The following is a 27,642-nucleotide window of genomic DNA, read 5'->3' as shown; positions in this document are numbered from 1 at the left end:
AAGCGGGTCAGCTGAAAAAAAGTTAAAGCTATAAAAAGTATTTACGAAAATTGCCGAACAAATAGTTTCACTTTTGATAATTTGCGGAAGTGTTGCCTAAATTACCTGAATATATCTAATTTGAAGGATTCACTTAAATGTAAACTTTCTAAATATTTGTCACGATAACTTGTGAGTTAGGCGGATACAGCTTGAGAGAAAGACAAAACGAATTAGCGCATTAAAAAAAAGTAATGCAATAAACTCGCTCGTTAAGAAAATCTCTATTTGAGACGGCAGTAATAATTATACTGAGAAGTAATATTTATCGCCATTTAAACGTGAGTGTCCTTAGAACAGACGATACTGCTGTTGTTCAGTGCGCTTTGCACTCGATATATATTGCAGAGAGCGAACTACCAACTAATCTGGTTCGAAGATTCTTACACCGATGACATAACAACAAAATTAATTATGAGTCCCTTTGGTAACGTGTTAATTTTCTTAATTTAAACTTGGTTACATTTTTATGTAGTAATGGAATTATATGGTTAGTGTTTTTGGGCGCGGCTTTCTACTAGTATATGTAATAATGGTTTTAGGAATTATATGGTTAGTGTTTTTGGGCGGGGCTTCCTACTAGTATATGTAATAATGGTTTTAGGAATTATATGGTTAGTGTTTTTGGGCGGGGCTTCCTACTAGTATATGTAATAATGGTTTTAGGAATTATATGGTTGGTGTTTTGGGGCGGGGCTTTCCACTAGTATATGTAATAATGGTTTTAGGAATTATATGGTTAGTGTTTTTGGGCGGGGCTTCCTACTAGTATATGTAATAATGGTTTTAGGAATTATATGGTTAGTGTTTTTGGGCGGGGCTTCCTACTAGTATATGTAATAATGGTTTTAGGAATTATATGGTTGGTGTTTTGGGGCGGGGCTTTCCACTAGTATATGTAATAATGGTTTTATATATATCTTGAGATCACAGCGATCCCACAATCCTGAGCCTGCAAATCATTAGCACTTGATACAGTGTCCTCTGGATCTTGCCTCTGGATTATGTAAGGTGGAGAGGGTCTATGAGGTGTCATGGAGGGCTTGGCAAGACTTCCGCCTCCCCTCAAACCACCCTTAAAAAAAAAAAAATTTTTCGACACAAACCCCCTTCTTTTCGGCTACAGGGAATACGAATCTGCAAACAAATTGGCAAAAATCGACATTTCTAAATTACCCCCCCCCCCATTTCCTTCATTTTAAACTTTTTTCAGAATTTCTTTTTTCAAAATATGCGAGAAAATACGGACATTATGATTCGGACAAAAATTTCAAAACATTTCTGGGTAAATTTTCAGATTAACACCCGCACGATTTTCACCGGGGTGTGTTAGGGTGGGAATTCCGTCCCTAACCCTAACCCTAACCTTAACCCTCAAGCAGAAAACATAATCGAAGTTTATGCATCGCTAGTCAATATTTTTTGTTTGTTTGTTTTTAACCACTAAAGAGGAGAAAAGGAGGAACTATACAAAGCATTTTAGGTCAAACTAAAGCGTTTGACCCACTGACAAAAAAAAAAGTAGTCTAATAAGTGTGAAACAACTCGCTAGGAACGAATATGAAGAAAAAATGCGCGCTCGCGAACGGGGTGTGGGGAGAGGACTCGGAACATTCACATCGTGAATGTTCTGAGACGCCTCATGGGAGCCAAGAAACAAAAGAAAAATAGTGTAATAGATGTAAAACGACTTGCTCTGAACGAATATGAAAAAAAAAACATGCGCTCTCGCGAAAGGCGGGGTGGGGAGAGAACTCTGGGCATTCACGATGTAAATGTTCCGACCCCCCCCCCCGTTCGCGAGCACGCTTTTTTTTTTTCTTCATATTCGTTCCCAGCAAGTTGTGTATCCATAGGTAAGTCCTCATCAAACAGATCTAGAACATGAAGGCCGGCAGTTGATTGAATATCTTATGCTCTTTAGATCCATAGCTCAAAATATTCTGTCTAAACCTACTTGATTTATAATTCACAGATCCACAGCTCAAGACATACAGTGTCTCCATTGCTCTGATCAGCAATACTGAGTGAGTATTCCACTATGCAAAAGTTAATTGTAACCAGGCCGACTGTAGAAAGCAGAGTAACATGCCTGACTTGCAGGCACAATACTTTGGTTAGTTTTTTTGTTTTTTTTTAGTATTAAGAAGAATATCCAACTACAAATAAGAGCTGCTTTAAAAAGTCTGAAGTTTTCAATGTTTATGTTGTTTCATGTTAGGACAATGTAAAAACATTACAGTTTTTACATATTGTTGTTGAGCTCATTTTATCAGTTTCTTTCAATTCTTTATTTTTGTTTCTTTCTCTAACCAGGTTGTCCTAATTATCATAAAGAGAATGGGATTTTATGTAAGCTTGTTCAGGGTGATATTGAATGGATTAAACAATGTTTTACACAAAATTCAAATATGGTAAGCTGCTCTTTTATTGTTTTCCCAAATGCATCTATTTATTATTTTATTTTTATGATCAGGTTCACTTTCACCACATGGAACATTGGGCAATTGTCTTTTTGCTACAGCCCTAGAGCAATCAAATCCTTGTGAGCGGATTTAGTAGACAGAAACTGAAAGACGCCCATCCCAATATGTATGTGTGTTTGTCGTTTGTATGCATATATGTGTGTATGTTTGTGTCTGGACAATAGTTGTAAACAAATAGTTGTTAGTGAATCTTACCATATTTGAAGTGGTGTCCTTCATTCCCTATCTTTCATCTTTTGATATCTATTGTCCATGCTGACATGGGTTCTTCTTTGTAGATCTATACAGCTATCAGGAAATATTACCGTGTTTCAAAACAGGTGAGGGTTGTTGACAGAAAAAGCATCCAGCCATAGAAAATCTACCTCATCAAATTCTGTCTTGCCAAGCAAGTATGGTAAATTGGATGTTAAAAGAATAACAAAAGCAATGATGATGAATGTTAAAAGTTCTTAACAAATCACATTATTTTAGCCTATTATATTTCCATTTCCTTCAATTCCTTCTCCATTTCTTCCTTCTTATCATTATTGTCATTAGGTATTGTTTTATGTAAAAAGTTTTGCAATACTTTGGTAACTTACTTTATTTGTCAAGTTACAACAAAAGCAGCCTAGCATTCAAAGTAGAAGCCATCATATTGCACTGTCTGAAACCACCTTTCTGCCAGTTCTTTGATCCCATGGTGATGCCAGTTCTTGTCCTTTGAGGCAAAGAGCTCCTTCAATGAAGCTTCCACCTCCTCTTGGTTGATGAAGCATCACAAACACAGGAAGTGAGGCATAGATCAGAACAAGTAATAATCTGAGGGAGATATTTTTCCACAATCCTAATATATATAAGCAGCAGTTAAGAAAGGGCCAGTTTCTGAAACTTGCCACCAAACATGGGCATTTTGAACACAAAGTGGTGCTTTCTGTCTAGTGGACTTACGAAGGGATAATTCCCTACGAGTTCTAGATGGCCAAACCATTGTTACTAACCTATACTCCAAACAGCTGGGGAAGATGTATGCCATTTTATGATAGAAATACCTAGCATTTGTTAACAGACAGTGAGCTCTTCTGCAACAAGACAATGCAGGACCTCACACCAATCGAACGAGCTAGAATAAACTCTAGGAATTTGAGGGAATTGAACTGATTCCACATCCAGCTTACAGTTTGGACCCAGCTCTCTCAGATTTATTACATTCTTTGCTATCCTGAAAGATGTCTTACATATATTTCAACACTATGACAGTGCATTCTACCAACCTAAATATCTCCTTAGGCAAAGCCATGCTGGACAAATGATTTGTGGCTCTTGTCTATAATTTCAGCTAGCAAACTAATTGCTGATACATGCTGATACCTATCAACTGATAATAAATCAATCACAATATGTGCAGTGAAGAACAAGAAACAGAATAAGACATATATTCATTCTTAATACATTCTGGCTGATTCCAGTTTCAATATAGTAATCACAGTTGTATTTCATTGTTGAAGAAATCACTTCAAATGAGTGTGTGTTCATAACAAAAAAAATTAATTTGTAACTAAATTGTCTGCTTGAATTGTACTATCCTACTTACATTGATTTTAAGAGAAGTTATGAATTCTCATTAATTATCAGTTTCATAATTAAATAAATAGCCTCACTAATTTTTTTGAAAGATCAGGTCATTATGAAGTTATAATTTTCACAAGTTCAATTGCTTCATTTTCTATAAGGAAGCTCTGCCCCTCTCTCTTTCCCTTTGTTGTATACCTTCTCTTTATATCTAATTTATTTGCTACTGTTCTGATCTTTTTTTAAATATTTTTCTTCATTATTTCTCACACCTCTCCACCCACTCCTACTTAGCAATTTTGACAAGCTTTCACTTTAATCTCTGCAGATTCATCAAAACAATGCATGTTGTCTAAGTTACCTGTCTATTGCATGTCGACTGGGTGACATAGCTATAGTGAAAGTGCTGATAGAAAATGGAGCTCAAGAGAATGTAAATGCAGGTGATGATAAAGGCCTTACACCTTTACATTATGCTGTGCTTGGGTAAGTTTAGAAGTATTTAAGATCTCCAGATCTATGTTGTTTCAAAATTGGCTTAAGTGAAAGAAAGATTAAATATGCAAAGATGACAGTAGGAATATGTATATATATTCAACAGGACACACCAATACAGACATTCATCATCATTATCACCATTATCATTTTCCATGCTGGCACTAGTCAAATGGTTTGACAGGAACTGGTAAGCCAGAGGAGTGTGCCTAGCTCTACTGTCAGCTTTGGTATGGCTTCTGCAGCAGGATGCACCTAGGGGCCTGCAAAACTTGAATTAGCATTAAAACTGAATCAAACAATACATGTAACTCTCACTAAATGTGTTGAGTACCCTTTTCCCTCATTTGGCCACTCATATATTATGTCTCCTATTTTTTAGATAATATAAATCTTCCACTGAGGAGGGAGCCGGTTTCCAACAAAGATACAAGGCTCCATCTTTGGGATGTAGTTAACACAGACAAATTCACATTTGGGACTTGAGAAAAGTCTTGCATATTTTAACTGTTCAACTCACAGATTGCACTTGTAATGTGCGAATTAGCTGGTCGATTTCCCTTTCTGAAAATCCCAGTTTATCTAGATTCTAAGCATTTACTTTCAAAACTTAGAGCTCTAATTATTATTGGTATGAATATGAATTCATAGTCTGGATATAGAAGCTGGGGGTTTCGAAGCAGTTGTCCATAGATATCCTCTTTTCCTTTGATTTTCAAAGAGATATTTATATCTGCAAGGCAGCTGACCTCTATGCTGGTACATACCTTTGTCCCTCTGTCCCAAACAACAATGTCCGGCCTGTTATGTTTACATTTGACAGCCATTTGATGGGAATATTCCACTAGTATTCCTTGAATTGGTGTTTATGAATGTATTCCATAACAGAGGGATTTTTAAAGTTTATTTCAGGACAGTCTTTTTTGTGGATGGCATTGTATATTGCCTTAGCAATAACATAGTGCCACAGAGGGAGGTAGTACTGTGACGACATTTTAGGACAGCTGCTAATCACATGCGTGATGTCTTCCACAGAAACATGACATAGCCTACACAGGCGGTTGCAGCTTGGGATTACAAGAACGTCACTGTTTCTCTTGTTCTCCAGGTATTTTGTGGCAACATACATGCATGGGTGGAAAATAAAACAAACATTTAGATCAGTCAAATATGCTTGGGGCATATCTAATCTGTAGAAAAGGATTTTCACTACAGTTTGCAGAAGCAAAATATTTTCTGAAAATGTTAACCAACACATTGATAATAAAAAGCTCACACGCACATACATACTAATCACAATGGGAGGGGGCCACAGTTTCCTCCGTCGGTGGCACAATTCCCACCGACAAGGTTTCAGGACATGCCGGCAGTGTACTACTAACTGCCAGCAATGTCCCATTCTTCTTCTTTTTTTCTCCTTTGTGCTACGGGAACATGTAGTTCTGCTTTATCCGGAGGATCTTCCCTCCTTCCTGCAGCCTTTGGATCCTTTGGTGGGAAACCATTGTTGCACACTATAGAATCCTGTAACAATTTATTTAATCTCATTGTCTGTGATTTATATATTTTTACAATTTCTGCAACTTTCAGCAACCATCTTGAGGTGATGAGGTTAATGCTGGACTATGGGGCTAATGTCAATACACAAAATAATGAAGGTCATAGTCCACTACATCTGGCCATTATTAAGAACTATATAAATCTGGTTAAGCCGTTACTTGAAGCTGCAGGAGACAGTGTTAAGGTGAGTCAATATATATTATCATCATCATCCTCATATGTCTACTTTCTCTGCTGGCATGCATTGAATGGGTTGACTGATTGCAACAGCTCTGAGAAACTCATACCTCCTAACATAAAACACTTTAATGAGCACATTGTTTCCAGGTACCATCACTATAAAGGTTGCTGTACCCTTGACAAGGCAAATGAACTTGCTTAACCCTGCATTCTTATTCAGGGTGATCTAGCAACTTTGAATTTTTCAAGGGTTTCAATGGTCTGCACGGCTGTGTGTGGGTGTGCATTGTCATGCATCAATAACATTTGCTTTGATAATAGACCTTTGCGTTTAGTGTGAATTGCTGGTTTCAGTTTGTTGGCCAGTATTTCACTGTAGCCTACACAGGTGACTGTAGACCACTTTTCCAGGTCATATTCTAGTATAGACCCTTTTGCATCCCCAAAAATAGTTTGTATCACTTTTTCTACATAAAGTTTAGTCCTGAATTTCTTTTCCTTGGTGATTCAGAGTGTTTCCACTCTACACTCTGCTTTTGGAATCTGTCTTAAGGTGATGGGATCCAGATCACATTTCCTGTAACTATTCTCCCTACAAAAAGCTTCACCTTCATTGTTGTAGTTGTTGAATAAGCATTGACAGGTCTCCACACACTTGCAGGTATGCACTTTAGTAAGCTCCTTTGGCACCTATCTCACACAGACTTTATGGCAACGAAGCTTGTCATGGATTATTTTGTATGCAGAACCATGACTAATTTGTAGAGGACATGCCACTTCATTGATAGTCACTTGTCAGTTTGCCAGACATTCTCTTGAGCTTGTTGACTCTTGAGTGGTGTGAGTTGATGCATCACACTTGGCTGGCCATTTTTAAACTCCTCGGTCTACTGATATACACTTCTACATGGTAGATCATTGTCCCCATATGGTACTGAAAACCTACAATAAATTTCAGCCATTGACACACCTTCAGACCAGAGAAATCAGAGCACTGATCTCTGTTTTCCCTTGGTGTACTTTTCCAGTTGAGCAGCCATATTATCTCTGTAACACTATAGTGAAAAATGGTGTAATCAAAGTTCATTTTCCTGAAGAGACAATTATATTGTTTTACGCCATTTTATTCCTTTGGAATAATACCAGTGATATCTTCAAAACATGTATCGGAAGTAAAAGAATTAGAATAATACCTGCATTTAACTCCATTTATATATATATATATATATATATATGTTGTTGTACTTGGGGATGGTCATATTACTAGTTTAGCTAATAAAAACACACGCACTGTATATTTGGTGTTAATTTGCTTCAGCTTTATATTACATTATATTACATTAATCCTATTTCGGCCAGAGTTCTTTCGTCACACTTCTGTGACCTCATCAGTGGTCCTTTGCTTTCTTCTTTCTTATGTGTGTCTCACCTTGCTAACTATCAGCCATTTTGTACAAGTACAACAACATCTGTTTCAACACACGATTTCACATCAAAAATCTTGCAAAACAAATATATATATATATATATATATATATATATATATATATATATATGCACTACAGAAACAGCTGTAAGACTCTATCCATAAAATATATTTCCAACCTTACCATTGCTCTCTTTATCCTTTATATATTTATATATATATATGCACTATATATATATGTCTCACCTCCTTTTCTCCATAGGCATCTGCAAGAAACATTTGTAGCACTTCAGCAACAATGTTCCAAGAAATAGTACTAACCATCAACCTGTATTATTAATATTTATAAATTGAATTTGTTTTGGCTTAGAAAAAATATTTAAAAGTTTTACACACACATGCATGCACGCACCCATGATTATATATATCTATGATTACACAAGTCTGCAATTGTAAATGAAATAAATGATAATTGTTTACTTATATGTGATTCGGAATCATTTTTTATACTGACTTGAAATATGATTTTTGTTTTTGTCTATCACATACAGATTTTGCATAAATGGCTGCTAAAAATATGATTTTTCTTGTCATTCATTGCCTTTCGTTTTTAAGTCTGTGTGAGTATATGCGTGTGTACAAGGGAAGTATGTGAATTTTTGTATATGTGATTACTATGTACCTTATTTTATCATCATCGTCATCATCATTGTTTAACGTTCGCTTTCCATGCTGGCATGGGTTGGACGGTTTGACTGAGGACTGGAGAGCCAGAAAGCTGCACCAGGCTTATCTGGTAATCCTTGAAGAAATTTGTCCAGATTCCATTTAAAGGTGATGGGATCCTTTTCCTCTTTGATCTGTTTTGGGACAGTGTTAAATAGGGTAGGGCCTGTTGAGGAAAAGAAATTGTTTTGCAGTGTATTTATGCGTTGTGATCCTGAATTGGGTAGGGGACGTATGGCCCATGGTCCTAGCTTTGGATGAATTTTGAAGCTAATGTTGAGGTTGTTTGGGCAATGCTAGTGGTATATTCTTCACATCGTGCAAATGATGTACCACTCGCGGTAGTGCTGGAGAGAGTAGAGTTTCATATATATATATATATATATAATAGAGTTATATATATATATATATATATATATAGTAGAGTTACATATATATATATACATATATATAGTAGAGTTACATATATATATATATATATATATATATATATATATATATATATATATATATATATATATATATATATATATATATATATATATATATATATATATATAGTAGAGTTACATATATATATATATATATATATATATATATATATATATATATATATATATATACATATATATATTTTAATTACTTTCTTCTGATGATGTCTGAAAAGAAAAAAAGAACAGCAATTTTAGCAAAACATATTAAGCAACACTAATAATAAATAAATAAAAAATTAAAAATAAACAAGCTTTTGATGGTTTTATAGATATTTCAAATTTATGATGCTAGGTGTTTCCATTATTTTGTCCAACCCTTGTATATATATATATATATATATATATAGTATTTCAGGTCCATCGAATCATACGACGGGCCAGCATTTTTGATACTCACAGGATCGAACATTTGTATGCTGATCCAAAAACCCACTGTGAAGGATGTGAGAAACCCTTTAATCTCTATTAACTTTTCAGTTATATGAGGGCTGTGTGTGATTGATAATGTTTACATGATCAGTGCTGCTTTTAATTCATAATTGACTTTAATCTTACACACACACACACGCGCGCGTACACGCATATTGGGTTGGTGCATGGTTGTTGCGGCTTTTTTTTTTTGCAACAAATTTTATTCACCAAAAACAATAGCAACGTGTAGCCAAAACATCTTTAAATGATTATTCTGGAGCATATTCACCATCTACTTCAATTACTGCTTCTCATTTGCTTGGTAGACAGACCGTCATTTAAAGATGTTTTTGTTAAACGTTGTTGTTGTTTTTGTTGAATAAAATTTGTTGAAAAATAAGCCGCAGTAATCGTGCACCAAACAATATGTGTGTGTGTGTGTGTGTGTGCGTGTGTGTGTGTGTGTGTGTATGTGAAAGATAACTAAATTTATATAACTGTATTTTCATTCAGAATATATTTTGTGAACCAAAATAAATGTTAGACTCTACACGTTTTTGCCAACAAATCTATTTATTCTGCCAACAAGGAATTCTTTGATGGTATCTTAAGCTATTGTTTGAACTCTAACCCTAACATTCTGTAGTAGAAAGTTATGGAGGATGCTTGCAAACTGACTGTTGTTTGTAGGTAGTTAGCATATATATATATATATATATATATATATATATATGACTGGCACCCATGCTAACGTTGTCTCCTTCATTGGAAACGAAACTCAGCTTGCGAAGACTTATTGTGGCAAGCGAAAGCGAAACCGTCAATGGCACCTTTGCCCAGCATCGCCTTCCTGGAACTTGTGCAGGATCATTGCTCCTGTGCAGGTGGCACGTAAAATACACCATTTTGAGCGTGGCCATTGCCAGTACCGCCTGACTGGCCTTCGTGCCGGTGGCATGTAAAAGCACCCACTACACTCTCTGAGTTGTTGGCGTTAGGAAGGGCATCCAGCTGTAGAAACTCTGCCAAATCAGATTGGATCCTGGTGTAGCCACCTGGTCCACCAGTCCTCAGTCAAATTGTCCAATGGAAAGCGGACGTTAAACAACGATGATGATGATGATGATATATATATATATATGTATATATGTATAAATATATATATATCCTGTTATTTGTGTCCATAGCTTGCACTAGGCACATCTTATGGAGTTTCTACCTATGCCTTTTCTACTGAAGAAGAAAAAGAAGAAGAAAATGAAGAATACTGTGTAAATATTTTTTTAAAAAACATTTCATTTAATTTTTCCACAATTTAATTGTTTTTCATACTTTACTCTAAGTTGAAAAAGTTGCAGTGACTGAAACCAGTACAAAAATGTTCTTCATGATAAAATTATTTTAGCATTTTCTACCTTGTCTTAATTTCCTTACACACACACACACACACACACACACACACACACACACACACACACACATACACACACACACACACACACACACACACACACACACACACACATACACACATATATACTCTTTTACTATTTTACTTGTTTCAGTCATTTGACTGCGGCCATGCTGGAGCACCGCCTTTAGTCGAGCAAATCGACCCCAGGACTTATTCTCTGTAAGCCTAGTACTTATTCTATCGGTCTCTTTTGCTGAACCGCTAAGTTACGGGGACGTAAATATACCACCATCGGTTGTCAACCGATGTTGGTGGGGGGGACAAACACAGACATATATATACATACTAGCAGTATAACCCGACGTTGTCCGGGTGTGACTTATTACGCCATCTACGATAAGTCTTGCTAGGTGAAAATCAACTAAAAAAGAAAGCCTTACAATGAAAAAACCCTTATGATGTAAATATGTTCATAATTCAAGACGAAATTAATAGGGAAAGTCTGAAGGCTGTTTTATGTAACATTATTAAGTGTACGTAAATTTCATCTGTCTAATTGGCTATACAAATGCTTGTGCAAAACAACTTTTTGCGCTGCCTTGATTATACATAGCAGGGTAATTCCTTTTCGCAGGAGGTAGGACGGTAATTTCTGATGAAGCAATTGCTGGTGATCTGTTGCTACACAGTTCTGCCAGAATTCTATCAGATTAGGCAGTAGATGATGATGCACCATTTTGCATTATGTTCAAAGTAGCTTCTGGAATGTGGTGAATTGTTGCAGTCTGTTGCTGTCTTTTTAAACCGGTTGCTTTCTTTCCCCAGCAAGCTCTCTTGTTTGGAGGCATAATCTATGTCTTAAGTGCATATATATATATATATATATGGGCAACACACACACACACTAAATAAAAAAAATGTTAGTAAGTAAAAGTCTTTTAAAAAAGATTGTTAAATTTTCAGATTAACACCTGTACGATTTTCACTCAGCCTGTGCCCCCCTTTCAGTTGAAAGAACTCGGCTCCTTTACAGATCTAAGAACTCGGCTCCTTTACAGATCTAAGAACACTCACTGCTGAACTCTAGATCTGAATTTTTCAGTGGTTGTAAGCATATGCCTAAGTTCCTGTTGAAGAATTAGAAAGTGCCTCCCCAACCAGATTGAATAACTGTACCATAGGCTCTAAGCCACTTTTCTAGCTTTATAATTTATGGTCTAAGGAAAATAACTCTTATTACCCTTTTGTTTCTTTCTGATTAATTTCTCATTTTCTGGTTTTTATGTATACCTCTTTCTCACCTGTTCTCATGTCCCATTTTTAGTTTTGTTATGCCTTGTGGACAGTGTATGAGGATCGTGCCGGGACACCAGACATGCTATAAAACAATGTTTGGCATGTTCTCAGCACATGAAACTAATAATGGCACATAAAAACATATATTGTGTTTATTAAATAATAATTATAGATATATATATTAGTAAATATTTAAATGTTCAGTATGTTCCTAGTAATACACTGATAAAGCATGTTCACTGTCTATGGTTACCTGACATCATCCATGGTAATTACTCAATTGTAGCTGGATCTGTCTCAAGAAATTCTCAGTGTATGTTGAGTATAAAACAAATGATGGAGACAGAAAATGGAATACATGGGGAAACTTTATTTCTCACAATGGCCGTTTCTACACACTGTGCATTGGTTGTTCTTTGAGCAATAAAGTTTCCCATGTATTCCATCATTTGTTTTATACTCAACATACACTGAGGATTTCCTGAGATAGATCCAGCTACAATTGAGTAATTACCATGGATGATGTCAGGTAACCATAGACAGTGAATGTGCTTTATCAGCGTACTACTAGGAACATACTGAACCTTTAGATATTCCATGTTCCATCTCTGTCATTTGTTTTGTGTGAGCATGTATATATGCATGTATGTATATATATGTACATATATATATATATTTATTTATATATATATATATATATATATATATATATATATATATATATATAATTATGTGTATTTCTTCTATCTTAATGAATAAAAATTCTTCTGATAGAATAAATGGGTTAATAGAAACCAATGTAGCAAAGAACACAAAATAACTGTGGTTTAGTTCCTGTTTTTAAGGCAGGAACTCCTTGAAATTTTGGGTATTTGAGTATATTTAAGAATTTAAGGAATGGAGAAAACGCATGTTATAATTGCATACTTTATTCCTACATATGTTTCAAAGGATTACAACCTGTGTGATCCATAGGGATCTTTGATATTAAAATTGTAACCTTCTCATCAGGGAAAGCATGGGAATAATCTTAAACGTAAGACATTATGACCGATTATGGATCACACAGGTTGTAATCCTTTGAAACATATGTAGGAATAAAGTATGCAATTATAACATGCGTTTTCTCCATTCCTTAAATTCTTATATATATACATATATATATATATATATATATATATATATATATATATATATATATATATATATATATATATATACACATATGAATACATACATGTGTATAGGCAAATAATATAACTATATCTTAATATATACATCTTTTTTCAGATTAATGAACAATATGGTAATGTTACAAACCTTTTGGATCTTGCCTGTCATAGTAATAATTTTGACATAGTCAAGTTGTTACTGAAGTTTTGTGTGGTAGAGGTGGGTTATGACACAGCTCTTCATCTGGCATGTTGTATTGGGCACATTAACTCAGTAAAGTTGATTTTACAGTCTGGACAAGACAGCAATGTTGTCAGTAAGAATGGTTTCACAGCACTTCACATAGCCTGCGATAGAGGATTTGCTGATATAATACCCTTGTTAATACAGTCCAAATCTGACATTAATAAGGTCAGTACCAGTGGTGACACAGCTCTTCACATAGCTTGCAGTAAAAAAATTGTTGAAGTAGTAAAGTTGTTAGTAAAGTTTAATGCTGATGCTAATATTGTCAACCGCCATGGTTACACAGCACTTCACATAGCCTGTGATAATGAATCTACTGAGATAATAAAGTTGTTAATTGATTCCAAATCTGATGTTAATATGGTCAACACTACCGGTTATACAGCACTCCACACAACCTGCAATAAAGGATTTATTGATATAGCAAAGCTGTTAATACAGTCTGGAGCTGACATTAATATGAAGGATAAATATAACGAAACATCTCTACATTGTGCAGTTCTACAGTAAGTCAAGAATAATCCAGAATATTTGCATCTGGTTCTCTTTTATTTTTCTGTTTTGCCAAAATTTTAATCTTTAACAAATCACTTAATGCCATCATTCCACTATGGGGCCTCACTCTTAAATCTACTTCATTAAGAAATCACCATCATCATCATCACTACCACTGCCATCATTATCATCATCGTTGTCATCACCGTTACCAATCCCTGGAACAGTCACCTTCAGAATTAAATGCTTAAGAGTATTAACTGTTGTCACATTGTTTCAAGTCAAATTCCAACTAGGAATTGTCATTTTAAGGGGTTAGTATAATTTATTCCAGTAAAGTTAAGGGGTTAATTCAGTAAGCTGTGCCCTATTTTTATCCTATTCTTGTGTCTAAGCTAGAAATTATGATTTTTATTGTTCAAAGTTCAAGTTTCACTGAAGTCAGTTGCCTTTCATTATTTCAAGGTCAGTAAAATAAAGTACCAGTCAAGTACTTGAGTTGATGTAATTGACTAAACTCCTTCCCTCTAAAATTGCTGGCCTTGTGTCAAAATTGGAAACCATTGTTGTTGTTGTTGTTGCTATTGTTATTGTTAAGATTAGCTTTCCACTTTCCTTTGGGTGGGAAGGGCAAGCAGATTTTCTGTCTGGTGGCTATGGTGAAAGAGTTTCTGTACTGGATGTGACTGAAAGAGCTGAAGACAGGTAGTTTAAATATAGCAAGAATGGCACAGATAAAGGGACCTACTCTAAGCCTGTGCCTGTAAGCTGGAATTTACAGTGGAGAGAGGAGCAGTTATTATAATTCACCTGGTGACCAGGGTGTTATGAGATTGGTAGGGTTCTTTAGTCGCCCCTTGGTGATACTCTCCCCTATTGGAGTATTTTATTGTTAATTGTTATTGTTTGCACATGTTTTATGTAAATTCCCACTGTCCTTTCGTTTGTATCATCCTTTTTGTTTTGTGTGCAACCCTTTGGCCAATAAAGAAATAAATTATCACCATCATCATCATTATCATCATAGTGGTGAGCTGGCAGAATCATCAGGACATTGGCCAAAATGTTTAGTTGTATTTCTTCCAGCCCTTTACATTTCTAAGTTCAAATTCTGCTGAGGTTGACTTTGCCTTTCATCCTTTTGGGGTTGACACCAGTTGAGCATTGGAGTTAATGTAATCAACTAAACTCCTCTCTTAAAATTACTGGCCATATGCCAAAATTTGAAACCATTATTATTAGTGGTGGTTGTGATATTGGTGGTAGGTTGTAGCAGTAGTAGTAGTAGTAGTAGTAGTGTGGAGGTGCAATGGCCCAGTGGTTAGGGCAGCGGACTCGTGGTCATAGGATCGCGGTTTCAATTCCCAGACCGGGCGTTGTGAGTGTTTATTGAGCGAAAGCTCCACGAGGCTCCGGCAGGGGATGGTGGCGAACCCTGCTGTACTCTTTCACCACAACTTTCTCTCACTCTTACTTCCTGTTTCTGTTGTGCCTGTATTTCAAAGGGCCAGCCTTGTCACACTGTGTGTCACGCTGAATATCCCCGAGAACTACATTAAGAGTACACGTGTCTGTGGAGTGCTCAGCCACTTGCACGTTAATTTCACGAGCAGGCTGTTCCGTTGATCAGATCAACTGGAACCCTCGACGTCGTAAGCGACGGAGTGCCAACAACAACAACAGTAGTAGTAGTAGTAGTAGTAGTATGATAGCAAGCCAACAGAATTGTTCCCTTGTTGGACAAAATATTTTATGACATTTCTTCCTGTCCTTGAATTTTGCAGCCTTATTTCTGTTCTCTGCTCTGGAGCTCTAATTAAAATTTTTTTTACAATTTTTGTAATATTGTAATCTTACGTGTTAATTAAAGTCAGACAACAGTGACCAGTTGATGTAGTTTTCAGTCTGCATTCAAAATCCAACTATAACTATTTTTAAAGGCCAACACCATTTTTCATAGAGCTACTACTTAGAAAAAAAGTCAATTAGTTTTCACAATATCAGCTTCAGTATGAACTCTAACACCTATATTTACTAGAAAATTGACAATTTTACTAAACTCAATTGTCTCTCCTATTACCATTGAAGCAATGTTCATCAGATTTACTAATCTTAACTAAGGCTTTATTTGTACCATTTAATGTACCAAGGTTTTTTTCACAGGAGTAACCATCTGTTTATCAGTTATAGATCAGCATATCTTCATAGATTGCTTCAGTGTGTAATAAATAACTTATCAGACTCCACAAATATATTAACATGATATTACTGTCTCTGGTAAAACGTTTGATAGGTTTACATTTGAAATATTTCATGATCTTACCATCTCCCTGTCTGTAAGATTCAGGCTGTTACAGTGATAATATTGACTGTTACTTCTCCCTCTCTCAAATTATTTATGTCTTTTCCCTTTATTCGACTCTAGTTCAGATTTCACAGCTAGTATAACATTGACATTACTTCAGATATCTTTTTGATGCACTCATGAGCTATGTAAGTATATGTGGTATGTACTAACATTTCATTTTCTTCTGATATATTAATTAAACAAGCAGAATGACTGAACACCTGGAAAAGCAATTCTATGTTGCTATAGTTTTTGTTTTAAAGAAACATTCATACCAGGTGAGGATGTCATTTATACATATATATGTATATATATGCAACAAAGGAGACAACTTCATATAACTGCCCCCACCCCCGTATGCACAAACACACACACACACACACAAACAGACATACACACACATGTAGATATGTTGCACTTCCTCTTGAAAATTTCTCTAATGTAGAGTTCCATAACACAAAAGCTATTTTCCCATTGGTTGCATGTCCATTGACTTCTGTGTAACAGGCAAGTAAATGGGGAAAATTTTGTTTTCTGGAACTTCACATTACTGCAAGGTTTTCACCTTTATGCTAGGAATACCTACTTAGTGTGGCTATTTGCCATATATTCTTTGTTGGCCATTCACAAGTTAAAAAGGGTGTAGACAATGATCTTAATAAAATTTTAATTTTTAAATATTTTATTAATGAGCATTGTTATATTTACTCATGTACAGTCAATAAATTTCTGGATCAATATTCAGTGAACATAACAGTTAGGAATCTTCTATAACCTGCAGGATGATATGAAAATAATACAAGGAAATTAATGAAGATAATACAAGGAAATTAATCACTGCATATAATTTGTATGTGTTACTGGACGCTACAAGTAAAGGTTAGCTTTCCTCCACCTTGGTGTAAGTTTGTTACTTAGAAATGAAAGAGGAGAGAGAAAACAATTTTGTTAGACAAGCAATGTAAATTCCCCTGGAAGGCTTAGCAGCTCTCTCTACATTCTTCAGTTTAGCAGTAAAACTTGCATGCTTCTTTTGAAAATTGTCACCTCAGCTACAAAAAGTCAGCCAGTGCTGATTGGTCAAGCCGTATTAACTTTTACGACAGCACTTTTCCTTTTATGAAAATATATCAGTTCATAGTTCTTGACAAGGAAAATCAGATCTATGGTTCAAATCTCAGTCAGGGTCTCATTACACCTGTACTTACATTTGTTTTCCTTAATTGAAGATCTAATTATTGATTAATTCAATCTTTGTGATGTTTGTATTATTTTTATTTTCCCTTTTATAATTTCAGGCAACACTATGATGTGGTGAAACTGATACTCTCCCAGGTTAGTTAACATATATTTTTCACAGTGTAGTATTCTATTGATCTCATCATTCTGTTTAATATTATCATCATCATCATCATCATCATCATCATCATCATCATCATCATCATCATCAGAGTACCAGTGAAATACTGGGGTTGATTTCATTGACTATACACCACCTACTAAAATGTTAAGTCTTGTGTCTTTAGAGGAATATGATGATCATGACACTGATGATGATGATGATGATGATAGCAGTCATGTTGAGTGTGTTGGTGGTGGCGACAATAGCCAGTCAAAATACTAATCATGTCAACAGTTCCATCGTTAATGGTCTCATGATACAACACATATACAAGATCTCTTTCAAATTAATGAAAATGTATTACATTATTTTGTGTTAGTGTATATCAGAAATATTAATCACACTTTTTTTAAATGTATTAACACAGCAATATATATCAAATATATTAACACTCCTATACACTGAACTGCAAAAGAAATGAAATTTGAAAAAATTGCATTTTTATATAGAAGATTCTGAAAATTTATTTCTTGGGATGTAAGTGTAAATATTCCAAGACATGCTGCTTTATGGCTGAGACCCAAATTGCAGGTAACCTTTCAACTATCCCTGAAATGAGATGCCAAAACGCAGATATGTTGAATGCCATGGGTGGCAGTCACAAATAATTATCATGAAAACCGAAATGCACGTGCATCTTGTGAAGGTTATGGGTATAGAAATCAACTTGAACCATGTTCCTGGCATTCGTAATTTGGACGCATCAGGTATGACCCTATTGTCAGCAGCACAGAGAGAACAAGTTATGGGCTGATTGCAAGCAGGGCAGCGTGCCCTAGTTGTTGCAAAAACTTACAATGTTCATGTCAGTACCATCTATTGCCTGCAACAGCGATACAACACCAATAGCACTGCATACCGTGCCAGCAGAGGGCGCCCCCAGGTGAACACACCCAGGCAGAACCGCTTCATCCACCTGCAACATCTCCATGATCTCTTCAGACTGGCCAGCATGACAGCTCGCAAGACCATTGGCACTTGACAGCGACCCATCAGTAATGACGTGGTATGACGTTGGCTGGTTACCAACAACCTGTGTTGCCGTCAACCTGCTCAAGGGCCTGTCCTCACCGCCCGACACCATCAGGCACAACTACAGTGGGCTACACAGCACCAACATTGGTGGCATCAACAATGGAGGTTGATAGTCTTCTCTGACGAGAGCTGATACTGCATTTCCACCTCGGACGGCAGAGTGAGGGTGTGGTATAGGAGGAGTGAATGCTGCAGAGATGCATGTGTCATGGAGGGAGATTCAGGGTGGCCAAAACATCATGGTTTGGGGTACTATAGGCCTAAATCAGAGAACTGTTCCAAAATGTTGGTGCAGACAGAGGGAATGGCATCACAGCACAGCACTACGTTGACCACATCCTAAGACCTCACATCATGCCCTTCTTTGCATGTTACCATAGCCACGTGTTCCAGCAGGACAATGCTCCCTCCCACACAGTCAGGGTCACCATGGACTTCCTACATCACTACAACATCTGAACCATGTCAAGGTCAGCTCTCAGCCCAGATTTGAACCCAGTTGAACACCTGTGAGATGAAATCCAGAGATGGCTGAACCAGGTATTCCCAATGCCAACAACTCGTGCAGAACTGGAGGCAGCTTTCCTCAGGGTGTGGGTACAGGTGCCAATGGCTTTTGTGAACCGCGCACTACCAGAACACATGACAACAACCCATAGTCTATGGTCTAAGTGCATCCAAGAAATTGACTTTATCAGGTTTATCAAAATTTATCTCTGACATAATGAAATTAAAGCATATTTCACAGTTACACATGTCTCGCATTTCTTTTGCGGTTCAATGTATATTAAACACGCAAATTTATATATTAAATGTATTAAACAGTCGAATATATAACATCCAAGTAGATATCATTTTAACATTGACTCTAACCAACACAGCAATTTTATGGACCATTTAGTGATATAGCAACATCAAAAGTATACATTGGACATATGATTCTTCTTCAATGGATTTCATCTGTTAATTAAGTGTTCTTTCTAGCTCAAATAGTCTATAACTTACTGTGAGTTAGGTATATAGCAAGGGATAAAAGTAGATTGTCCTGAAACAACCTGTTTTTGTCATTTTCATAGATTTATCATGTCTCTAATGTACATCCATACCATCTTACAGAGGAACCTATGAATGGTTTGTTTTATTGACCACATCAAATCCACAGTAACAGTCTGATCAAATATCCAGTAAAAACACTCATGATACATTGATATTTTTTACTTTTTATTTTCATTTCCACAAAGGCTGAAGTGAAATTTGATATTTGTAACACTCATAATCAGACACCATTCCTCCAGGCCATTTCTAAGGGTAACCTTGGAATCACTCAGATGTTATTATTAAAAGGAGCAGATGTCGACGCTATAAATAAAGATGGTGACAATTGTTTGCATGTTGCATTGAGGGAGAAAATGTTTCACTCTGAAAGTGAACATCTTGAAATTTTAGATGAGGTAAGTTTCAGAATTTTTTTAATTTTTTTTTTTATGTGAGACATATCATTCAACTACAGTAGTAGTTGAATAATATTCTTAAGGCCGCAATTTACTCTCATGCAGCATCTTTCAGAGCTTGCCGCTAATTCAGTTCTTAACCAAATGGAAAACTGCTAACATTTTTGAAGAGGACTGGTCCCTAGCTATATTTTACATAAAAATATTGAGATTTGATCCAGTAGAAAACGTTTACATCAAAATTTGTAGCAACATTATAGGAGAGTAAGTAACGCCACCAATCAAGTTTAGATCTAAACAACTTCACTGAACAAAGGTTGAGTGGGAAGACCTGGAACTTGGGGGAAGTTCGTATGTTATGGGTATTTAGTTTTGAATGTATTCTCTTTTAGTAATCTTTTGTCATCATTTTGTTGTATTTCATATACAATACAGTTCCTTAACTATTTCCCTTGTTATGGTAGTTGATTTTATCAAGGCAGTTGTATAAATGTGTTTTAGTTAAATTGTATCGTCCAACCCATGCTAGCATGGAAAGCGGACGTTAAACGATGATGATGATGATGATGATGTATAGCCAATATAACACTAATCTATCCAGGCATCATTGCCATCATCATTATTTAATGTTTGTTTTCAATACTGACATTTTATATTTGTCAGTAATATTGTAACTGTTTACTTTACTCAAAATTATCTTTTGGAAATCTGTTTTCAATATTTGTATCTTATAACAGTGAGCAAGTGAAGCACAAATTTTGCTGTAACTCATTTCATTCACAATTCCTTGCTCAAAATTTGTTGGCAGTAGCTTCAGGATACACCAGTCATATCAAGTTCATCAATTGTTTGGTAATGGTCCTCCAAGATCAGTTCATGAATTTTTGTGATGTTTCCATTCATTTCAGAGGTTTGTGGTCACCCTGAATGGGGTTGGTCTTCAAGCAACAAATGACCACTCCTAAAGTGGGAAAACCACTTGTAAACTTGTGTTTTGCTCAAGGCAGCATCCTTGTAAGCTGTTTGAAACATGATAACCGATTCAGCTGCTGTTTTCCACAACAGGAAACAGAATTTCATGGTAGCATGCTGTTCCTTTGTATACATAAATATATATTTCATCATTTATAGATTTCCTATCAGCTCAAAGAAAACAGATTATCCAGTATAGTTGTAGCTGTATATCTGGCAAAACAAGGAGCAAACTTCTATCATAAAAACAAAAACAACACCACACCACTTGACATCATTAACAATTCGGATTTGAAAAACAGACTGGAACTATATCTTGCAAAATTGTAAGTATTCCCTAATGATTGCTAAATACACAAACAAGTTGCTTTGTAATTTATATTTTACTAGCAGTATAGCCCAGCGTTGCCCGGGTTTAAGCTAGGATTATTAAGTGATCAAGCTGTTTCATTATTTTAATGGATTATTACTGTAGAATCTCTTCATATTCATATGATCTCCATGTTTTATTTTTAGTTGCACATGGATAATTAACTCTGTGTGAACATGTGTGCATGTGTGTTTTGAAAGAAAATATTTCTTAACACCATTACTAGGCTGATCTGTCAATCTGTTGTTTTGCACTGTAAAGAAAAGGAACCAATATATTTGAGAATATATACATTTTTCTGGGTTTATTAGATTCAGATATTGTTTTTGTATCTTATAATTCTGTCTTGTTTTAAAATGTGCATCAGATAGCTATGTCTCCAAAGGGTTAATAATATTAAAAAATTTTCTCTTCAAATGATAGCATAATGCTAACATTATAAAAAATATTCTTTCTACATTTACATTTAATGAAATATTTGTCAGATGATTTTATTGGTGAGTCTATGTGTGTTTCTTTTACAGGTATGAGTGTTTTATATGTGGAGATAATCTGGTCTCTATAAAATTCCACCCCTGCAGACATAGGATAGTATGTGAAGAATGTTGCTCTAAGATAGAGATTAAAAAATGTAATCGATGCAAACAGACTGTGATTAGCAAAACTAGGTTTGGTAAGTAGATATTTGATGGTTTGTCTGTCTCATTAGATGATGTTGATTGATGCATTTGTTTTGATTCAAAGTGGGATATTTCATATCCAATCATTTCTCTGGATTTTGCTAACAGGAAGAGTAATAAACTTAGTTGATTATGTTCTTATCAGAATTTCACATGTATAATGTATGTCATTTTTAATCCTTTTGTTACAACGCTTCTGTTGAAATACAATGCCTCTGTTTCAGTAAATTTTGAAAGTAATGAAGTATTTAGTAAAATCACTTTGTCATTATTAAGTTGATGTTTAAGGCAGCAAGCTGGCAAAATCTTTAGCACACTGGACAAAATGCTTAGTGGCATTTCTTCTGTTTTTATGTTCTGAGTTCAAATTCCATTGAGGTCAATTTTGTCTTTCGTCCTTTCAGGATTGATAAATTATTTACCACTTCAGCAATTAGCCCTGTCCCACAAAATTTCAGGCCTTGTTCTTGGAGTAGTAAGTGTTATTAATTATATATAAATTAAGATGAAATTTTGATGGAAGAAAGCTTTAATTTAGACTACTTAAAATCTGAAAGTTGGCAGAATTGAACCAGAAGCAATCTGTGCAAGAGAGAAGACTGTGCTGGTTTGGTTATGTGATGCATATGGATGAGGACAGCTGCATAAAGAAGTGCTGAGCTCTAATTGTGGAGGGTACTTGTGGAAGGGGTGGACCCAGGAAGATGTGGGACAGAATGGTGAGAAAGGATGTTCGGATGTTGGACCTCACTGAGAAAATGACAAGGAACTGGGAGATGTGGTGATTTGCTGTACTTGATGAGATACGTCAAGCTAAGCAAAATTGCTGTCTCCCACACATACAGGCTTGTCCTTTTAGGTGCCAGTGTTACTTAAAAGCACCTGTGCCCAGTGCTGTGTTAATGCCCCTGTGCCAGTGCCATGTTAATGCACCCGTGTTAGTGCTGTATACTTGCACCCATACTGGTGGCATGTAAAAAGCACCCAGTACACTCTTTTAAGTGTGGTTGGTATGAGGAAGGGATTCCAGCCATAGAAACCATGCCACAACAGACAGTTGGAATCCGGACAGCTTCCTGCTAGCCAACTCCATGTCAAACTGTCCAACCCATGCCAGCATGGAAAGTGGACGTCAAATGGTGATGAGGAAGACGAGAATTTCTTAACTGCAATTTTCTCTCAAATTACCCATTTTCTTAATTTTTTAACTAAATATACTCGCATAAAATTGTTTATTTATCAATTCAGATGGGTTACAAATTAATATTATACCGTGTTATAATAGAATATTTATTACTTTAGATGTGCCTCTGATTAATATCATAATGTAAAATTTGTATATTTATCATTTCAGATGGGTCTGAATTTAAAACCGTAAATTCACCTCAGGAGTTCAACAACAAACAACTCAGTGATGAAATGTGCCTAATATGTATGGAGCGTCGTCGGGATATGGTCTTTGATTGTGGCCATACCACTTGTAAAAAATGTGGTGAAGTACTTGATGACTGTCATATGTGTAGGAAACATATTATGAAAAAGATTATCATACATTGATCAGCTCCTTGCTTCATCTCTCAGCTTTTCCACCCACTTTCTACCTTGTCAATTAACAGAATTAACAAACATGTTTTTGTATAAGTATCTACATATGTATATAATTAACATAATATGGTAAAAATTCGATATTAATTAATATCAATTTAATACCAGGAAACTAGCACATTAAAAGAATCAGAAGGCTCTTGAAAAAAATTTTTTGGACATCCTAAAAAGATTATAGTACTTGTGTATATAACATTGACCAGTGATCAGTCTGTCAAAATGCTAGAAGAAGCTCACTTAAAAAATTTTTAAGTGAGCTTCTTCTAGCATTTTGACAGACCGGTCACTGGTCAATCTTATATACACAAGTATGTATATATATATATATATGTGAGTATATATACATGTGTGTGTATGTGTTTATGTCTCTAATAAACACTTAGTTATTAGTTTAACATCTATAATTTTTAGTTTAAACTCTAGCATCATTGAGATAAGTATTGCTTTTATCTTCGTTAATATTGTTAAATGATTTTCTATCATTGATTGGAAAAATATGTATTTTTATATTAATTCAATGGATATTTTAATGTTAGCCGATACCTTATTTAAAACTAAGTTAATAGTATAAAGTTTATCATTTTAGTTTAAACCAAAACTTCGATTAAATTAGTGTTGCATTTTCTCCAATAATGTTTAATATTTCTTTTTGATTTATGGGATAAATAAGTAGTTTTTTTTATATAATTTCTTTGATTATTAGTTAATATTATAATTAAGGTTAAGTTAATAGTACAACATATAAAATTTTATTCAAACTAAAGATTCGATTAGATAAATTTTGTATTTCTTTTCAATAATTTTGTTAAAGGTATTTTCTTTTTTTTTTTCTTTTATTTAATGGTGATATAATTATTTTTATATAAATTAATTTATATAAGTTAATTTTTTGTTAATTTATATTAAAATTAAAGTTATTTATTTTACGTTTATAATTTTAGTTTAACCTAAACTTCGTTTAAATTGTATTTTAAATGAAAAATTCGTTAAGATAAGATTTGCATTTAATATTTCTGTTAGTTTATATTCTAATAAACGTAAAATTAATAATGTCACGTTTATAAATTTTGATATGATCAGTATTAAATTTCTTTTTAATATTATTGTTTAACATTTTCTGTCTTAATGTAATAAGTATTTTTATATACATTCATTTGTTATTTATTGTTGGTTGATATATACATTCCTTTTATTATTATAATTGTTTTATTTTGACCTCAAGATTAGCTATATTTTTGAACAGAATTGATTTTCGATCGATTTAATCGATTTGAATATATTTTATTTTCTATTTGAAAACTTGGTTATGAAACACGTGTAGTCGTTTTATTATCATTATTTTATGATTTTTACTTTGTATTTTATTATACTTATTTATCGTGCATTTATTAATGTTTTCTATATGTGACTGTGGATTTTCATGGATGAGTTCATGAACTTTGGTTCTTTTCTCTAAAATTATATATATATATATATATTTATTTATGTATTTATGTATTTATGTATGTGTTTCAGCCAAGTGGCTGCGGTCATGCTGGTGCAATAATTATAAAGAGTATGGAGACTTGTTCATCCTCAAAATTTATTTTCTCTTATTTTACAATTTTATACAACATATCACAATAACCTACACATGTTTCTACTGCCTGGACTACTAACAGTTGCAGATGCAACCTGTCACTATTATCAGTTCAGCTTCTTCGGGGTCTCAAGAAGCTTTGACCAGTCTCAAAGAACTGAGTGGAGTTAGTTTTTTGTTAGTTAACACTAACCCATCTATTAGGCTAATATGCCCTTCGAAGTTTGACTTAGGTAGAATAAGCAAACACATTATTGATAAATATATACCTACACTTAGGAACATGATAAAACTAAATCTCTGGTCCAGTTCGTATGAGGTAATCGATTGGTTTGACAGTATTATAGCAAAGAAAATTAAATTCATACAGTTGGATATATCCAGCTTCTATGCCTCTGTTAACTCCATCCTCCTCAACAAAGCATTTAAATATTCAATGAAAACTCTGAGCTAATTCAAGAAGAAGTATATGTAATATTAGCTGCTAGAAAGTCAGTTATTAAATTTGAAGGAAAGTACTGGTTGAGAAAGGATAGGCTGGACATGTTCGACAGAACAATGGGATTGACTGACTCTGCCTGGGTAACTGATCTGGTAGAAATTTATATATTTATACATGTGAACTTTTCATATTCCCTGTTAACTCTGCAAGCATATGTGATGTAGTCATCCTTGTTGTTCTTTTCTAGGCACAAACATTTCCAATGTATATTGAACAATAAGCTTCCCTCAATAAAAATTTTACACAATATGATTATTGTATCTTTTAAAGTTTATGTCAGAAGGTTTTTTCAGGAGCATAATTGCTGTAATGTTCATGTTCTCCTGCTGCCAGTTTTCTCAAGATTAAACATATTTTCATATCATCATCCCAATCTTTGCTCTTTTTATTGAAGATTTGTTTGTATCTTCTATAGCAGGGGTTTTCAAACTTTTTGACTTGCGGGCCCCTTTATATTTCAGGCTTTACCTTAGGGACCCCCTTATAAGCGCTTATGAAATTTATACATAAATATTTGCTTAAAATAACATATATTTTTACATTTATTTATTTAACAGTATTTAACAAATAGGTTTATTGTCAATTAAAAGATTTCGATTAAAAAAAACATATATAAAATCAAATTGCCCATAAAAAGTATTTGCTGTCTACGGACCCCCTGTCTTGTCCTTGCGGACCACAGTTTGAAAACCCCTGTTCTATAGTACGCCTCAAAGGTAACCCCTTCATCTGGTTCATACTTAAACTCTGTTATCGAGTTTGCAATATAATCTAGCAAGGACATTTTCTCAGCATTTCCTGATGACTTACTCTCCCTTAATTGCAGCATTTGTTGCTGTAATAGTAATTGTCGTTGCTTCTGCTGTTGTTCTTGAAGTTGTAGCTGCTGCTGTTTTGTTCTTTCAGTTGTTGTTGCTGTTTTTTCAACTCAAGCAAACCAGCCAACAAATTTTCCCTAATTTTACCTTTTTTTTCTTCCATAAAATTTGCACAAAAAAATACAACTTGAGTTTGTTAATTCCTTATAACCCTCATTGCCATTGTTGTAATCCTCAAAGTCAGATTGTTATAATGCCCACTCTGGTGTAGCAGTATAGTTAGTAAGACAAGTAAAGACCATGACTATCTAAACCATCAACTACGTACTCTCCCTCTACACTGACCAAAGTCACTTATCGTCTGCTCCTTTGAAGTAACGAATAGGAACATATACATGGTTAGCCATTTGAAATATATTATGCGCAACGTGATTGGACCTTCGATCCAATTCCTGCGCAACACTCAACTAATCACAACACATGGCTCAATAAATGTCAAATAACCCATATGATAGGTATTTTAACCAACCACAACAAATTAGTGTGGTGAGCTTATATAGACCAAACTTAATGTTCTTAAATATGCAATAATACAAACTGGTCTCACTACAATGAGTTGAAAATCTGTGCAGAACTACAACAACAAATACCAGTTGTCATTCAGGTTACCAACACCATGTCTTCCAAGTACTTCTTTCCAAGCTACAGAACTTGGCCAACTCTGGCATTGAAATCACCAACGATCATGACCTTGTCGTCTGCAGGGCTGCCTTGTAGAAGACTGTGCAGTTCAGAGTAAAACTTGTCTTTTTCTGCTGGATCTACTTGAAAATTTGGGGAATACACACTGAAGAGTGTGGCATATTGTTGATTACTCCGTAGGAGG

The 27,642-nt window shown here is 34.9% G+C and overlaps 1 protein-coding gene across 7 annotated transcripts; it reads left to right on the top strand.

Annotated features, from left to right (window-relative positions):
- The first annotated feature begins 10 nt into the window (after nucleotides 1-10).
- LOC106879098 (uncharacterized) lies at nucleotides 11-26,187 on the top strand. Of its 7 annotated transcripts, XM_089338078.1 has the most exons (12): nucleotides 19-466; nucleotides 2,015-2,066; nucleotides 2,356-2,453; nucleotides 4,408-4,565; nucleotides 6,165-6,318; nucleotides 10,559-10,642; nucleotides 13,372-14,006; nucleotides 17,641-17,677; nucleotides 20,021-20,230; nucleotides 21,362-21,528; nucleotides 22,097-22,245; nucleotides 23,607-26,187. In XM_089338078.1, the coding sequence occupies exons 3-12, from the start codon at nucleotides 2,451-2,453 to the stop codon at nucleotides 23,807-23,809; spliced, it is 1,800 nt and encodes a 599-aa protein (XP_089194204.1). In that variant the 5' UTR covers nucleotides 19-466; nucleotides 2,015-2,066; nucleotides 2,356-2,450; the 3' UTR covers nucleotides 23,810-26,187. The 7 variants fall into 7 exon arrangements, with proteins under 7 accessions (XP_089194203.1, XP_089194204.1, XP_089194207.1 ...); XM_089338077.1 differs by lacking the exon at nucleotides 2,015-2,066 and having other exon boundaries at nucleotides 11-466; XM_089338081.1 differs by lacking the exon at nucleotides 4,408-4,565.
- The last annotated feature ends 1,455 nt before the right edge of the window (nucleotides 26,188-27,642 follow it).

This window comes from Octopus bimaculoides, chromosome 20 (assembly GCF_046866305.1).
Source record: "Octopus bimaculoides isolate indiv1 chromosome 20, ASM4686630v1, whole genome shotgun sequence".
NCBI classification, from domain to species: Eukaryota; Metazoa; Mollusca; class Cephalopoda; order Octopoda; family Octopodidae; genus Octopus; species Octopus bimaculoides.
Note: the sequence above shows the minus strand (reverse complement) of the source record. Positions and strands in the feature narration are given on the sequence as shown.